This window comes from Enhydra lutris, unplaced genomic scaffold (genome assembly GCF_002288905.1).
Source record: "Enhydra lutris kenyoni isolate GAN:26980312 unplaced genomic scaffold, ASM228890v2 scaffoldscaffold51, whole genome shotgun sequence".
Classification (NCBI taxonomy): Eukaryota; Metazoa; Chordata; class Mammalia; order Carnivora; family Mustelidae; genus Enhydra; species Enhydra lutris.
The window spans coordinates 3,502,348-3,519,676 of NW_019154135.1; the positions used below are offsets into that span (position 1 = coordinate 3,502,348).

The 17,329-nt window shown below is 45.6% G+C and overlaps 1 protein-coding gene across 1 annotated transcript in view; it reads right to left on the reverse strand.

Moving 5' to 3' along the window:
- Window positions 1-17,329, reverse strand: part of LOC111157049 (GLI family zinc finger 3) — a 277,575-nt gene that overhangs the window by 95,379 nt on the left and 164,867 nt on the right. Inside the window, exons 5-6 of the mRNA XM_022518260.1 lie at window positions 3,459-3,661; window positions 811-957 (exon numbers count right to left, since the gene is read on the reverse strand). Coding sequence (XP_022373968.1) covers window positions 811-957; window positions 3,459-3,661 — 350 coding nt within the window. The remainder of the gene's footprint in view (window positions 1-810; window positions 958-3,458; window positions 3,662-17,329) is intronic.

Here is a 17,329-nt window from a genome sequence, read left to right on the forward strand (position 1 = left end):
CGAGATAAGTGACCCTAAGGCACCACCATAAGCCTTCAGGGATCCCAAAATGAGTTATATAAAAAGCATCAAAGGATGCCATTGTCTTCTACCGTTATGCACTAAAAACAGCTCTTTCTGACTTGGAAATGCTTTTTATTTTTCCTAGACAAAAGGTCTTAGTGAAATATGATTTTTAATGTAAAGAAAATATATGAGGCAAAGTAAATCCATGGGGAAAAAATGTACAAGCCACATCTAGGTTTTTTTAAGGCTCCTGGGTGGCTCAGTGGGTTAGACGTCCAACTCTTGTTTCAGCTGAGGAGGTGATCTCAGGGTCTTGGGATCAAGCCCGCCCACCCCCAGTTGTGCCTAGCAGGGAGTCTGCTTGAGGTTCTCTCTCTCTCCTCTGCCCCCACTCACATGCGCTGTCTTTCTCTAAAATAAATAGCTAAATCTTTGAAAAAAAAAATCAATTTTTAAAGCATGAAATCGAGAAAACCAAAGAGGGCCTGGGTGAAGTATGTCCACGTCATGAAACACATTCCCGTATTTTTGTTCTCAGGACAATCAGGGCAGGACAGTTCTTTCGAGACCTGCCAAATCACAATCTCCTGCCTCTTCCAGTCTGTGAGTAGCTGGGAGCCCTCCACGGGAGCCCCAGGACGGCCCGATGAGTAGAAGCAGCTCCTCAGAAAACCAAAGAAAGCTGAGCACCAAATGGTCTTCCAGCTTCTCTGGTTTCAAAGGTCAGAGAATCACCTAATGGTCACGTCTCCCTCCACAGTTCAGCATCCCCCCCAACCCCCTGCCCCGCCACCGACTACTTACTGTCCATGGCGTGAACGTACTCCATGTGGATGGCCCCGGCGCCGGCACCCGCCGCAGAGGGGATGATGTCCGCGTAGGGGCTGCGCTGGCCAGCGAGCAGGGCCATCTGGTGATAGTACTCCGCGGGGCTGACCCCGGCGTGGGGGGCTGGAAGAGCACACAAGCAAAGCGGTGTGACTAGTCAGAACAGGTCAGCAAGACACATTTCTGAAGACATCCCGAAGCCCGCGGGCCGCGCAGCCCATGTTGGGAATTCCTTTTATGGCTCGTGCTAGTAAAACATCGGTAACTCAGACCGTGTTTCCCATGGAAGCCTACCAGACAGCTCTTATTTGAAAAGTAAAACTGAAGAAAAGGAAGAGAAAAAATCAAATGTATTATAAAATATTTGAGGCCCGTTTAAAGAAAGAGCCAAGAGTTCCAAATGATTAAAATGTATGTATGTTCTCCTTCCCATGTGTGCCCCCCTCCCCAAACGAAATCACTTCGTAGATGCAATCACTGTATGTCCACATTTCTTCCAGGGGTAGCCGACAACTGAGGCCACAGTGATGTCTTTCCAGACATACTTAGAATACTTCCCCCAGCTCCTGGCTGGAGAGCCCGAGTCAGCTCTCACTACCTGGAGTGCCCAAGGGCTCACAAGGGGAAGAGACAGCATAGTTTTAATAACGCATGTCAGGGTGATAAGCTGCAATTTTGTGCCCCATAATTTTAAAGCTCTTCCCCCCCCCCATTTCTCATTACAAAATCAAAAGGAAATATACCTATCAATCTGGAGCAATTTACTGGCAAGAGTCAGCTCTGTAAGAGTGGGGATAATAATGTGTTTCTACTGCCAAGTTATGTGCAAAAGCAGCGAGATACTGGAGACGTTTTGAGGGTGGTCTCCAGATTCTCCAAGATCTGGAGGTAAATCCCAGCTCCTCCTCTTACAGCTCCAAAGGGCTGTGGGTAGCAATGAATGCAGCAGTGTTCAGCACGTAGCATTCCATCGGTAAAAGTCAGTTTTACAATTATTATGTAGAAACATGGGTGTTCCAGCAATAGGGCTGCGTATGTTCTCTGTGTCCACACTTTTATACACGATAAAAATATCTAGGCACAGATATACACGCACCTCTTAGCCTACATGTGCGAGACATCTGTGACTTGATTTTATTTGATTATTAATTAGACTTTTGAAAGGGAAGAAAAGGAAGACAGAACAAACCAAAGAACGTTTTATTCATACTCGTCATCAAATACTATGGAAAACAGATGACAAGATGCTTTAAACTCCAGGTTCCACATTCCACTGGCCCAACGAAATTTTTGCAAGCCAGGCTTAACTCCAAGTGTGCCGTGAGCTGGCCTCCCTTACCCCTCTCTCCCTCTCTTCTCCCGTGCTGTCATTTCTCTGAACTCCAAAGTTCTCCATGGGGATGACTCTCTATTACTCCCCATTGGGACACCAAATCCAATACTTGAGTCTGACTCTCTTACTGTTTCCTTTTTGTAATGTGAAGCTCGTCCAAATGGCACAATGAAAAAAGAGATGAGCGGAACAGCCATTGGGGCATCGCAGCTGCTACTCAAAGTAGAACTTAGTAGCGATTTACTGAGAAATCTCCCAGGGCTTCCCACCTCTCCCCGCCATGCCCAGCCAGCCCCAAGAGGGGCCCGCAGGGAGAAGGTGGACGGCTCAGGGTCACACCACACAGTTATCCAGACGGCGCAGTGGGGGTTCCGTGTGCTGCTGTAGAGAACTCATAATCTCTCTTTCTAATTAATATGGCTTATACAGTTCTGGACCTTAACTCAGATTCCAGCAACTGTGGGCAAGTGAGTCTGTGCATGTGTGCGTGAGATGGGAAATGCTCTTCCTGAATCAAAGGAGTGTTTTATAATTTGACAGTTATGGGATACATGGCTCTAATTAGTCTTGTGAAAAGTAATTAATTGGGAAGCTAACAGAACCAACAGGAATTTGACCCTTGAGAGCTTAAAACGAGCATCAAGTATAATAAAATTAAAGTCAAAGTTTTGTTTCTTTTCCCATCACATCCCTCTCTTCCAGGTTTCACTGGGTAGGGTCAAGGTTGGAGGGCATGAGCAGATCTAGACCATCACGTTCTCGAAGACTTGCTACTCAGCGCGCGGGCCATGGACTACAGCCCTGGCACCACCTGGGAGCTTTCCAGCATGCAGAAATCCCCCATTCCCCCCCAGACCCACCCCACACGGAAGGACGTTTTCTCATCATTCCCGGGTGGTCCACACACACAGTGGGACCTGAGAAGCGCCAGTCTAACAGACACATCTGTATGAACACACCTCTCAGATGTGCAGAAGAGAAAAGCGTTCACTGGGAGGCGAGCAGAGTGGCCCGTTGCGCCTGCACACTGTGAAAACCGCAGCCGGGCCAAGAGGACACAACAGGGGATAGGAGCAAGATGTCCGGAGTCCGTGAGTTCGGGCCTTGAGTTCCATCCCTGCCACCCAGTAACCAGTGGGCCACATTACAAGTTACCCGGCCTGTCGCCTCACTGCTCTCCTCACCCTGTAATGGAGACAATGACCCCCTCCCCCCATGGAGGTGTCCGTAACCTTGACCTGAATCGTGCCCTTGAAGGGTTGATGAATGGGTTGGCTGGGGACAGACTCACCATCTGTGGGGCTGAGACCCCGGGCTGCCGAGATCATGGAGAGAGACGGGCTGTGAAGGGACCGGATGTAGTCCATGTAGGGGTTGATGTAGGGGTGTGGAGGGCTGAAGGGGGGCTCCGAGGCTGCAGCGGGGTTCCGATGGGGGGAGATCCTGATGAAGGGCAGGTCTGAGTACGTTGGGCTACTAGATAAGGCAGAAGGCCTGGGTGAAAAAGAAAAGCAGACACAGGAGGTACAGGTGAGACCAATATCTCCACAGGCAGAGGCTGTCTGTGAAGGCAAATGAGAATGATTTTACGTGAACTCAAGGTGTCCTGGGGAAAAGACATCAGGCATATATGTTTCTAGTACAATGACCTTAAAGGTAGAATCGTACTACACAATTACCTGGGTGAAGAAAACGAACCTCTGTGAAATTTCATGGCACCCTGAGTACAGAAAAAGAAAAGCTGGCCTTTGGCCTTCCTGATGACAGGAAATTCTAAACCACAGGCATCTGAGTTTTAAGTAGTTCTGCAATGACGTGTTCCGTTTGACCCAAACATTACTTTCACCACTGAAAAGTTACCTCTTAACATCACAGTGTTGTGAGGAAGAAAGGACGGAAGGAAGGAAAGAAGGGAGGAAGGACGGATGGGAGGAAGCAAGGATAAGAAAAAAAAATTAAAGAGAAAGGAAGGAAAGGAGAAAAGAAAGGAAAGGAAAGGAAAGAAAGAATTACACACAGCAGAGTTGCCCATAAAGGAAGGAGGCAAACTGCAAAGGTCTTTAAGAAATGTGCAGTCGGGGGCACCTGGGTGGCTCAGTGGGTTAAAGCCTCTGCCTTCAGCTCAGGTCATGATCCCAGGGTCCTGGGATCGAGCCTCGAATCAGGCTCTCTGCTCGGTGGGGAGACTGCTTCCTCCTCTATCTCTGCCTGCCTCTCTGCCTACTTGTGATAACTGTCAAATAAATAAATAAAGTCTTAAAAAAAAAAAAGAAATGTGCAATCGGCACTATATTATATATTCGTGCTCAAACCTTTAGGGCAATGGTCTTGCAGTTGGGGGTAAAACCAGCTTCACAGATCCGGGGTTCACCATTCAAAAGACAACTCCTCCTATCTGGGAGCCAGCCCTGATGGTGCCCTTCCCCTGCCCCTCATCTTTCAAGTGGCACCTGGCGAGCCACGTCCAGGAATTCAGTACTCCTGGGGCTACGAAGCTGGAAGAGAACAGGGTTTGATGGAGCTCGAGCCTTGGTTCTGGCAAGCTGATGAAGATAAATTCGCAACACACCGTGCTGCCGCCCTAGCCTGAATGGCTCCAGGGGATTCCTTCCCCGGGGACCACCAGTTCCAGAACGCCCCCACCCCCAGCCCCCACTGCCTTGCTCTTCTCTAATAGAAAATGTGTTGTGCGAGTAATCCAGTGAACTGTCCTCATTCACGGAGGGGATGGCCATGGGAACGGGAGGCCGTGATAGAGACAGATCCACAGAGCACGGCAAATTCCTCTTACACCACTGGCTTTCAGTGCAAAATGAAAGGGAGGGGAGATGCATTTTCTCATCACGCCTCCTGAAGCAAAGGAGCCCCCGACTGGGGGCTGGCCCCCATCACCCTGTCAGAACACAATCCAGGGAGCAACCAGCCCCACCAAGTGCACAGCACAGGCACGGGGATAAATGAAACCGCAGATCAGATAATGCATTTTCTCTCAGTAGAAAATAAGAGGTTGAAATATGGTGGGGGCAGGGGTGCTCAAGTGCTGTTTCTTACTCTTTTTCACTTTGAACTAAAAAGAAAAAAATAAAATAAAAAAGCGAGGCAGGGCGCCCGGGTGTCTCAGTCCTTAAGTGTCTGCCTCCGGCTCAGGTCATGGTCCCAGGGTCCTGGGATCGAGCCCAGCTCCCGGCTGGGCAGGAAGCTGCTTCTCCATCTCCCACTCCCCCTGCTTGTGTTCCCTCTCTCGGTGTGTGTCTCTCTCTGTCAAATGAATAAATAAAATCTTAAAAAAAAAAAAAAAAGAAAAGAAAAAGAGGCTTTTTATTTGTTATTCGGATGCTGCCTTTGGTGAAGTAAAATAAAAACCCAGAGTTTTCTAAATTTCCATGCGAGCAGAGTGAGCACTCACCACCTGGAAACAGCTTTCTTTTTTCAAAACAACTTGAGACTTTCCATACCCACTCAGAAATTAGTAAATGACTTATGTCTAAATAGAAATCGGCACAGCCCACTAGCCTATCCGATTTTAGTTCTTTATGGCCAGTCGGCTCTGTGTTGTGGTTCAATGCCAAGTTCCACTTACACATGTTGCTCCTTCAGAGCACAGGGATGCTCCGGTTCTTTGAATCGCTTTCGACTGGAAAGGAAAATCAATCTTTCCAGTCCGATTCAAAAGTAACTACGACAAAACATAAACTTATTTGCGGACTTATGATGAGAGACCAGCATGGCAGAAAGGTGCAAAAGCGACATTTCCAGAAATCTGTGGGATGCTAGCTCCCAGCCAGGCTCGTCTCATGATCCACAATAGGACGACTCAACATCGGTGAGGGCAGTGGCACATCTTACTGGTAACCTGTAATTTTTCTGAAATCCCAGAATTGACAGCGGTAGTAAGAATATTCCTAGAGGCCTAGATTCTGTGTTGAAGAAAAAAACAAGCATCCTGAACAACATAAAAATTACCAAGATGGAGCTGGCTGTCACCAATCACGAAGAAACAAGGAAGCCAGCAGACAGGAGAAGCTTTCCTTCTGCCAAAGTTCCCAGGACGTCTGACGGCCCAGTCCCGCAAGAGGACTGAAGGTACCTGTCTGGGAACAGCCGTGAGTGAGCAGTTGGACCTGGTCACAGCATCCCCGCAGGACGCCAGGGCCCCGTTCTCCCTTCCAGTCCAGGAAGAAGTAACAGCAGAGAAGCTAGGCCTGGTTCCTCATGGAGGTGAAGTCAGGAACCTTCCCCCACTGTGGTGAACGTCACATTCAAGCACACGCCTCCCAGAGAGAGGACACTAGGGAGCTATGGGGTCCCCTGGTCCCAAACAATGGGGTAGGAGATCCCTTCAGACAGAAATGCCGACAAGAGAGCTGTAAATTAATTAATTACCCTAAATTAACAAACCAGCTAGCACTCAAAGGCCAGCCGGCCCCAGGATACAAACAGGAAACTGCTTAGTAAGGGTTACCCAGTGATGGGGTCGTCAGGAATTCCAGGGACAGGTGAATCAGAGCCCTAGAGAGATGGTACCACAGAAGGGTTTGGGTGCTGAGGGGAACTGATGTGGACATCAGACAGTGGTGCGACCTCATAGGCAATGACCACCCTCTCCTGGTCTGTAATGGTACAACCGGGAGGATTCCTACCTCCTGGGGAGCTTGGCAAGTTAATCTAAGTAAAGCCTCATGTACTGAGCTTGGCATTAAATAAATGCTTGGTGTATGCATACCTGCATATTATAATATAATATGTGCCTATTAAATTATATATCACCATATATTATATTAAATATAATATGTGCTACTCCTAATATACAGGCATATGATACCGACATGTGTACATGTGTGTGTATACATATGTGTACGTGTATACGTGTGTGCACAGATATGTGCGCATAAATACACACACACACACACATTACAGATGGCAAATACAGCATACAGGTGATTCTCAAACACTGAAATACTGGCACCTTCTTTTCATAGCAAACCATACAGGGGAAGCATTCCTGTCTGCTTTGCTCCCCAACCTGAGAGAGCCCTGGAAACACCTCCTTGGATTTCCAGGTAAAATCATAAAACCACACGAGGCGGTTAAAACATGAACTCAGTAATCAAATGCAGGAGCTTTGCAGAAAACTGGATACGAATGCCATCTGTCACTGGTTGTCACTCAAGATAAGTTGCCTTAGACATAAAATGGAACAGTAGCTCCCTCCTGGGGCTGCCCTCACCCCACCCCGCTGCGGCGCACGGGGTGGGGGGCACTCAGTAAACAGTGGCGGGTGATGTTCTTTTGGTGGTCGGCAGAATCATCCTACAAAACTTGTTTGTGTGCTTGACTCTAAACTTAACAAAGAACAGACCAAATGGCAAGACTGTTGGAAACTTGTTTCCAATTTCCTTGCTGTTCCAAATTCTTAGCGGATAGATTATCCATCAGTTATTTTGTTTTAAACAGTAAAGCAAATCTGAGGGGGCAGGTCAGGTTCTTTAAATGTAACAGGTGGATGTGTTCACAGTTACATGAAGGCTCCGCTGAAGGTTATGACCACAGGGATGGATTCTGTTGAAGGAGGAGAAGGTCTGGGAGGGGTGGAAAAGGCACCCACAGAATTTTCCATATAAATGACACAGATTATTTCACAAACCATCATAAACTTGACCTGGTAAGTATATTTGCCAAGCTCGTTAAAAATCTTCACTGAGGATGACAGTACCCCCAGGAAAAGAAATCAGAGGCGTCTCTATCTTGGTTTGCATTTTTGGTAGATACACAGAGATGGAATTGAAGATTACAGTTGGCCTTCGAAGCCCTTCTCTGCCTTTGTAACTTTCGGCTCTCTCCCTGTTCTGTGGTCCCTGAATGTGGCACAAACCATGGAGAGAAAAAACCAACACAAGAAACAAACAGACATTCCGGGAAGACCACGGACACTTCAAACTGCACAGAGAACAGAGATTCCATGCAATTTATGTAGTAGCCAAAGAGCACAGAAATATGCCCGTGACCTTCCAAAGTAAATCATACGAACTACTGTCCGGGAAGCAGGTGCCCAAACCGCGGAGGGTTTTCAGGACGCATCGGACGGGAGCAGCTGATGTCCTGTCACCTCTGTGTGTTGGCCCACAAGTGCCAGGACCGGCACGCCCCCTCGAGGATGACCGCGCTGTCCTACTGCCACCCATCTGCTCTTCCCAGGCCCGGAAGACCCAGCTAAGAGTGGTCGTGTTTTCTCTGTATTGCCCAACAGATAAATGCAGCACAGTTCCAGACAAGAAAGAACGTGGGGATCCTCTCGGTATTCTCCCAGAAGACAATAAAGCCGTATAAAGTTGTATTTGTGGAGAAAATGTGACTTCAGATTATTTTTTTTACAAGGTCATGAAAACAGATTTGCAACAAAAAGAGTAGCGTATTCTTATTAGAGCATTTTTTAGCAGTATACCATGATCAACTTAAAACACAAAACCACATATTGCAGAGAGGAACTGGACTTTCTTAGTTAGAAGGAAATATCATTATATAATCTGATTTGTTACTGCCTTTTCATCTATCTTATTGGGTTACTAAAATGCCAAGGTTAAAATCACAGTATTTAATCACCTGCATTACCCATTATGAGAGCACTAAAGCAGGCTTACATGCTGGATTATTACAATTGCTTTCACATTGCTTGGGACACTGGAAATTACACATACACCTTGCATCTTTGCACAAGGGCTCCAACTACCCGAGGACTGAAATGTTGGGGTTTTTCACATAACAAGTTTATTTTCTGTTTAATTTTGTGCTTTGTCTGACGAGTAGATACTCCCCATATTCAAGAAATGGCCTAACCAAGAACAAAGGGGAGTTATCCCTTATAATGTATTTTTAACCAACTAATTAATTATTCAATAAATGCAATTTTAATAAATCAAAATGTATAATAAAAATTAGCTGTCCATCCGGTAAAGGAAACAAATAACAAAAACGTCCACGGCAAATACGCGAGATGTGGTCAGAAATGGGCGTGATCCTGGACTTCTCTTCCTCTCTTCGAGGCGAGCTTCCAGAAGCCTCGTGTGAGCCTGAATCGTACAGATGGCCATGCAGCTACTTTCCATTCCCTCTGCAACCAGTGCGTGCCCAGGAAGACTGGTCTGTATGGCCTGACTCAGCGGGCTTACTCTCCCCCTCTGGAGTCTTGGAACAGGATGTACAGGCAGGGGGAGCTGGCAACGGACAGAAGAGTCAAGGCATTGATGTCACTCATTTCCTCTTGCTGGCTGGGGCTCTACAGGTGGCATTCCAATTCCCACGGCCACGGCTGTGCAAGGCGACCCCTGCCAGGGCTCTAGCCTTCAGATTACGGGTGGTCAGTGCTCTCAACTTCTGCTAATCCCAGAGGTTCTACTGTCACTTTGGGGGCCTTTAACCTTGTCGGCTCCCCCCCCACACACACACATAAACACCTGCTCCATTCAATGGCCACAGCCCAAGCCTAGAAGATGGGTCCATTTCAGATCCCGGTGCCATCATCTCTACACCTAAAGAATATTTCCCGTGAAGGTGTAACTGACTCCAATCTTCTACAAATTTACTGTGTTGGATCTCAGTTTTTTAAAAGCTATATGTGTAACTGCACAGATGAATATTTAGATGATCTGTTCGTTTGGTAGATATTTTCATGAAAGATCCACTCACTAAGAATCCCTTATGATTTCAGAACTTGGAGGAATTTCAGTAAACATATGATCATTTAGTCCCTGCTTTCAAAGAACAGATAGCCAAATGGCATGAAGGGCACATGCACACGAGTGTGTAAGAGCGAGTGTTATCTGATGCGTCAGAAGGCACCGACAGGAGGCTTCCATGATGCATACTGGTTACCAAAAATATGGGACATGAACTGTGCTACAAAATGTAGACAGGATTTGAACAGAAGAGGCCACTGAAGAGGAAGGTTGGAATATTGCTTATTGTGTACCTTGATTCAGGGTGCTGAGAACTATCTTACATATAAAATTTCAGAGCTGTGATTCATTTCTCTAACAAAACACAAGCGAGAGCAATACTTGTTTTAACGGTAAAACGTCGTTTACAAAGGATGTTTAAGAACGACTTTATTTTTGTTTTTTATTTATGTCTGAGAATGGAAGTTTACATCCGTAAATGGGAGAGCTGATATTACTTTGAATGAACACTAAAAAACCATTATTCCTTGTGGCCAAGCTCTTCGGATCTAACCAATGTCAGTATTTCAACATATTTAGTACCGACATTTTTTCGGGCATGAGGTGCCTCTGACAGAGTCAAATAAAAGTATATTTTGAATTACACATTCTCCCTCAATATTAAAAGCTTTCTCTAGTACGTTTCAGCAGACTGCGTACATGTCACCAGTTATGTGCGGGGCAGATGAAAGCCATAATGGGGGAATCACTGAACGTCCACAGAATGGCTGACATTTGGAAGAGGGACAATGACAAGTGGCAATGAGGGTTTGGAGCAACAGGAACTCTCCAACCATGTGCGTACGTATGAGCTGACACAACCTTTTTGGAAAACAGTTGGGCATAATGAACTCAAGTAAACGCACACCTATGATCGGCCGCTCCCTTCCTTGGTGTAGCGGCAACAGTGGTTTAAGTGCCCAAGCCTCACGGTCTCCTCAACCACTTACAGCTGCGTTTCTCCTTCCTGTTAAAACTGGAAACAACCAAGTGTCTATCAACGGTAGAATGGGTGGGCAGGGGGGCACCTGGCTAGCTCCCTGGGTAGAGCCCTCAACTCTCGATCTCAGGGTTATGAGTTCGAGCCCCACACTGGGCGTAGACAGTCCTTAAAAAGATAAAAATCTTCAAATACGCAAACAGTAGAATGGGTAAATCATTCACACCACAGAACAGCAAACAGCTATGAAAATGAACAAATCACAGTGTGCAAAATCTCATAAGCATAATGTGGACCAGAAGAAGCCTGGTGCAAAAAGGTTCCAAGATGCTGTACGATCCCACCTGGGTAGAGGTCAGTAACACACAGACCTAAACGGGAGCCTGAGGATAGCCAGGGCAGGTGGGTTAAGTGTGGAAGGAGGGCTTTTGGGGTGCTGGTGTTCTATTTCTAGACTGGGTTAGTGGATAGAGTTTCTCACTCTGTGATAACTCATTAGATTTTATGGAGTTGTGTGTGTATATTTTGTGTGTTTTTCCGTTCATGCCTTATTTAAAAAATTACCATTCTTTGAAAAAGGATACACCCCTTCCCATGTGTCAAATATATCAACATTTTCCACGGTGGTTTCAACCATTTCCATTAAATTCAGGTAATTAAATACATATACGTGCGTATTGTCCAAATTTGCAAATTAGTGATGCTTAAAGGTACCATAAATAATAACATATTTACTGCTGTTAGGCAGATAGTGCAGTGGACACACTAGTGCCAATTCAAAGTAAACTATGGGCGATGGGTCTCTGTATGTTAATTCTGGGGGACGAAATGCCCTGCTAAGCCAGTCAAAGGGAAAGGCCAAGTGAGCATCTCCAGTCCCTGTCCGTCATCTCCTTTGGCAACTGAAATGATGCTCTACATCGGTAGATTTGTAGCACGTCAATAATGCAATTGTTTGTGGCTAAATTTGGTTTTATATTCCCTCCTGAGATGACCGCAAAAAATAATCTGACAAAATTTACCTCCCTTCTGTGCTATAAATACAATTCTATGTTAACAGGTTGAGATTCCGAGGTCCGGAAGATAGTCAAAGAATTTATTTTTTTTTTAAGATTTTATTTATTTATTTGACAGACAGAGATCACAAGCAGGCAGAGAGGCAGGCAGAGAGAGAGGAGGAAGTAGGCTCCCGGCAGAGCAGAGAGCCCGATGTGGGGCTCGATCCCAGGACCCTGGGATCATGACCCGAGCCGAAGGCAGAGGTTTTAACCCACTGAGCCACCCAGGCGCCCCGACAGTCAAAGAATTTAAACGAAAGGCCATTCAAAAGGCTCAGCATAGTATTATGATTGCGTCATGGGGGGCCATCGTGGGGAGCATGGCGTAAAGTACAGAGCTGTCCAAACACTCTCTTGTGCCCCTGAAACTATGGTAACATTGTGGGTCAACTATATGCAACTAAAAAAAGTAAAATAAAAAAGAAAGTCCATTCAAGTAACTACAACATGTAAGGCACCGTAATAAAATGGGTTCCAAACAAACAAACATGAGAAACAAACAAACATATATGGTTCATATAAACCCTTGGAGCTAAATGACCACATCCCACAGCCTGAGTCTCCTTTCCATCCCAGCTTGTGGGCAGAGAAGCCCCGTGCATGTCTGGAACACTTCACAAACAAGGGCAGAAGAGAGAGTGTCAGTAAGGAAAGTGAGATCTCTCTTCCGAATGGCAGCTGACAAACCCGTTTCTAAATAACCAGGCGTCTGCTTTGAATACTTTGATTCTACGAAGGCAGAGTATTTTTAAATTCTTATGTCTGGCAGCCTCTTTGGCTGTCCTTATAGATTCCGAACATTCCATAAGAAGGTGTACTAGAGAAGTATTTACTCCAATGTGTAATAAATAGGAAAAACCATCTTCTTTATCTTCTTGCCCCAACTATTATACAGTTTGTGAGAAAAATAAGACCATTTAAAATAATGAAGATTATGCAGTTTTAGTATTATTACAATATATAATTATATATTTTAATATGTAACATGGTAGGTAGGAATAGACTATATATGATAGAATTAATGTAAATATAAGGACTAATGGTTAGAAGAGCTAATATGTTGTATCTTCCTTCACAAAATCCACAGAAACACGGCTTCAGTGAGAAACCCACGGTGGATCCCTAGGACACACCAAAGTCCAGCCGTGATTCTTTTCCTAACCGGATGCCCGGCAGATGGAGGGACTTAGAGCTGTTCCCAGCGGTCAGCTTCTGGGGCATTTCACAGGGCCTGTTTTCTGGAAAGCTTCCCAACTGGTCTGAGGTAACAAAGCGAGGGAACACGGTCCTTTTCTCCCCTCCTTCCCTAACACAACATGTTGTCCCTTTGAATAGTCACCTTTGCCTGTGGAATCTCTTTCTTTCTCTGTCGGGGGGTACGCAGGCCACAGGGGAGGCCAGTCCAGCCAGACTCAGCTGGGGTCCAGGAGCCATCCTGTCTCACTGCTCCAACCACCCCCACCGGCCCCCCATTTGTGGGGAGGATTTGTAATCCTCACGCATGTCGAAGTGGCGAGCCCTGAGACGGATCTGGTGCTGAGAGAGCCAGATCTTTCAAAGCTGGTTTTGCTGCAAGCTCTTTAGGCCTGGAGGGAGACAAAGTAGTGTTTAACTATTAACAAGAAGTATACATAGAGCATTGAGCCCGGTGCCTGTCCCATGGGAAGTTCTCAGCAACCTTGGCCCTTACAACCAACACCTTCTTTGCTGCTGCTGTTACTATAGAGCTCTGGATTGGGTAATTCCAAGGTCATCCAGCTTCCATGGCCTCCTCGTGTACCGACTTCTTAGGACTGTACAGGGAGGGGGCTGTTCTCCCCTACAACCATCTGACCCCCCTGGTATCATTTAGAAGCACCCCACCTTCCCCACCTCACCTCTTTTAACACAGCAAATAAACTACTGACTTTACTCGACCTCAGTAACATGCACAGGATTTCTTTTTTCTAAAAGGAAACTCAAGGGAATGGTGACTCTTGGTTTTGATTCAAAAATCCATTGCTGTGAGAAAAGAAAAAAAAAAAACGGAGGGGGGCGGTGTGTGACAGAAATTTCCAAGTGTGATCTCTCTGACACTGCTGCCAATTTTCCATTCATTCTAACAGACCTTATTTTTTGGAATCTAATGAATTACCCATTCTATCCAAGAGCAGCACTCCAAGTGGCAAAACAGTGTTCTTTTCCAAAAAGAAAACACACAGCAAAATAAAAAGATACTGGAAGACAATAGCGTGGGAGACTCAGCACAGACCTAAGCCCTGCAGACTAACTGTATCTAAAAGAAGCTTGGGCCGCATTGCGTTCGCTCATCCAGCTGTTAGGTTTTCTAATAACGTAGAGTTTCCTACCAACCGTGATACCCTTTGGGGGAAACTTTTGGGTTTGAACCGTGATACCCACCACGTGTAAAGAAAGAGGACCATAAAGTACGTACAAGAAATTCAATTCAACACCGCATTTAACCAACTCAACAAACAAGTCTGTGCTTACCTCATTTACCTGGAAATGTCAACAATTTAAGGTAAAGAAACATTTAAAAAATCTCGAGAGCACCAAGCCAGGATCTGTTATTTAAGTGAGAGGTCACCCAGCAGGAGGCTTTAGATTGCGTGGAAATAACTAGAAAGAGGAAGTCAGGTTCCAACAGTTTAATCCTTGCTTCATGTCTTCTTGCAGGTGGAATGGGGGAGATTCACACCAAAGACAAGGGTGCCTCTGGAAAACTGAGCCAAGAAGATGAGGCTTCTGTTTCAATTTCTATTTTGATGGGTTCCTTCAAGAACCAGCTAGAATATTCCTTCTCAGCAGCTGTCTGGCATGCTGAGCTTAGGTGGGTCCCCCTAACCCAATATAAAAATATATGGTTTGGATGTTTCCCATATTTCATCACCATCAGAAATCCTCATAATTATTATTACCATTAACCACTGACTAGCGTGTTCTCGGGTTTTTCCTCTTAGGATCCTTAACTCATACTTTCTGTCGTTCTTGAAATTATCCTTATTGTAAAGGTAAGAGGAACATCCATCAAGGAACTATTATTAATTATCTGAATCGCTATCCTCCAGAGTAAAGCCCCTAAGATTTGCTAGGGCCCTCTGGCCTAGTGAAAGTAAAATAGTGGGCCTTTTTTATTTGGCAGGCATCGTAGGACTCTATTATGTGCTAAGACTTTATATCCCAGGACACTTCTCAATATTCCAGAATTTCATCCCCTGGGAAGATATCCAACTGTTCAAAAATAAATTAAATATGGCAAAAGAATACATCTCATGCACGAGGGAATAATTTGTCTACATTACTCAATGGAAAGGAAGCAGTAACTTCCATGTAAGGAGAGAAGGACCTCCCCAGGGCTCTGGCTCTCCTGGCTTCAGAGCCCGTGGCCCCAGGGTCCGGAGGAACACCACGGAAACACAGACAAGACCCACAAGATCTCCCCCTGTGTCCCCTTCTTCCCAGTGGAAGCCACTATTCTTTTTTTTTTTTTAAAGATTTTTTATTTATTTATTTGACACAGACACAGAAAGATCACGAGTAGGCAGAGAGGCAGGCAGAGGGGGAGGGGGAAGCAGGCTGCCTGCTGAGCAGAGAGCCCGATGTGGGGCTCAATCCCAGGACCCTGAAATCATGACCTGAGCCGAAGGCAGAGGCTTAACCCACTGAGCCACCCAGGCGCCCTGGAAGCCGCTATTCTGATGCCACGGTGGGGACAGATTGAAGGGAAGAGAAACGTCTAAATGATGTGCTGGAATGACCTGAGGTTATTACCCTTTGAGAACAGGTGCCGAGGACCACACACACGCTTCCTGCTAACGGTAAAATGGGAGAGACGATTTACCATTCCAACCTCCAAGCTTAAAAAGTCTCTTTGGTCCTACAATCCTAATTTTTCTGATTCAAATCGCTTGTCCCCATCTGCTACCGATTTGCTCTGACATCTAATGTGATCACGTTTGTTACCTGAATAAACTTTGGTTGAATATTTCAGGACTCCTTCCTCGAGTGTCCCACCAACGAGACTTCATTTTCTTTCCCTTCTCCCTTGTCTGGAACGGCATTTTCCATCACGGCAGCGACTAATGTCCCCCCTGGGCCACTCTGGACTTCAACTTTGATATTACTCCCAGGAGAAATAAAAGGGTCTGGTTTTATGCTGATTGGATTTGGATGGTGATTGATGAGAAAAAAGTGGGACCGCGTGGCCACACGAAAGCCTCAGAACTGAGCCACAGCTTAAACACTAAAGAAGCTTTTTTACCAGTGAGTTCACAGCTATTAGATATTTTTATATTAACAACACTTTTCCCATCCAGGTTTGTGCATTTTATCTTTATTCTTTCAAATCCTGAAATTGCCTGGATAAGAGGGAGGGCTTATATATTATACACACACAGACACACACACACAGACACACAGACACACACACATTTCTAAGAGCAGCCTGAACTTTTAGGGGAAATTGAAGAGGCTTTGTGTCAAGTACAGCTAAATCCAGCCTTTCCATATCAAACCTCTGCTAGAAAATTACTGTGCAGATGATAAGGCAGAAAGATATAATAAAAAGTGACTCTACTCAATTTACACTGCAATATTGGTATGACTGAATATTTTTCATTCAGGTGCCTGATAAAATCACTAAACTGTATTGCAGATAAATAAAGGAGGCTTCTGTCAAGAATAAACACCATTAATCATGGAGTCTTACCCTCGGAGAGCCTGGGCTATCCTTCTGCATGAACACGCCAGCCTAACCAGCATGCGACACAGGCCTCCCTCCTTTATACTGTTCCAGGCTGAAGCTGTCCTCCCTCACGTTTTATAGGATTTAGGGAGCAAGAGCATTTCCCAAACATCGTCCACATTTTAACCTTAAGGTCCTGCCACAAGATCCATTATTATAACATTTAGGAAAAATTGGCTGCACTCTTGGGGGCGGGGGGACCAACTTGACAGTGAGACAGCTTTTTGCCTGCTGACTACATACCTACAGACATAATGTATATGGGCTACTTATGAGATATACTGGATTTCATCGAGGCGACGTTGCTATTGATCTAAAGACGCAACATTATTTTAGGTGCCGCTAAGAACGACAATACTTATCACTTTCCATTTCTGCTTTATACTCCCCCAAAGGAGGTCTCCGAGACCTGCTCACACCTACTTTTTATCATGCCTCCCTCTAGCACTTGCACAGAAAGGAAAATACAAGGCAAAAGAATTTTACTCAGAGATCCCTGAATCCTCCTCGTGACCATGCCTTCACCAAGGTGAAACACTACTTCACAGCGATGGTGAAACACTACAGATTGTAAGATGCGTTCCCATTTCAGAGGTGGGGAAAGGCTGTATGACTTAGACTTAAATAGGGTAACAGACCAGATACTTATTGGGTAATTCTGCCATTTGTCAAACACCTGTGCCATGACAGACGCCAGTTTAAGAGCTC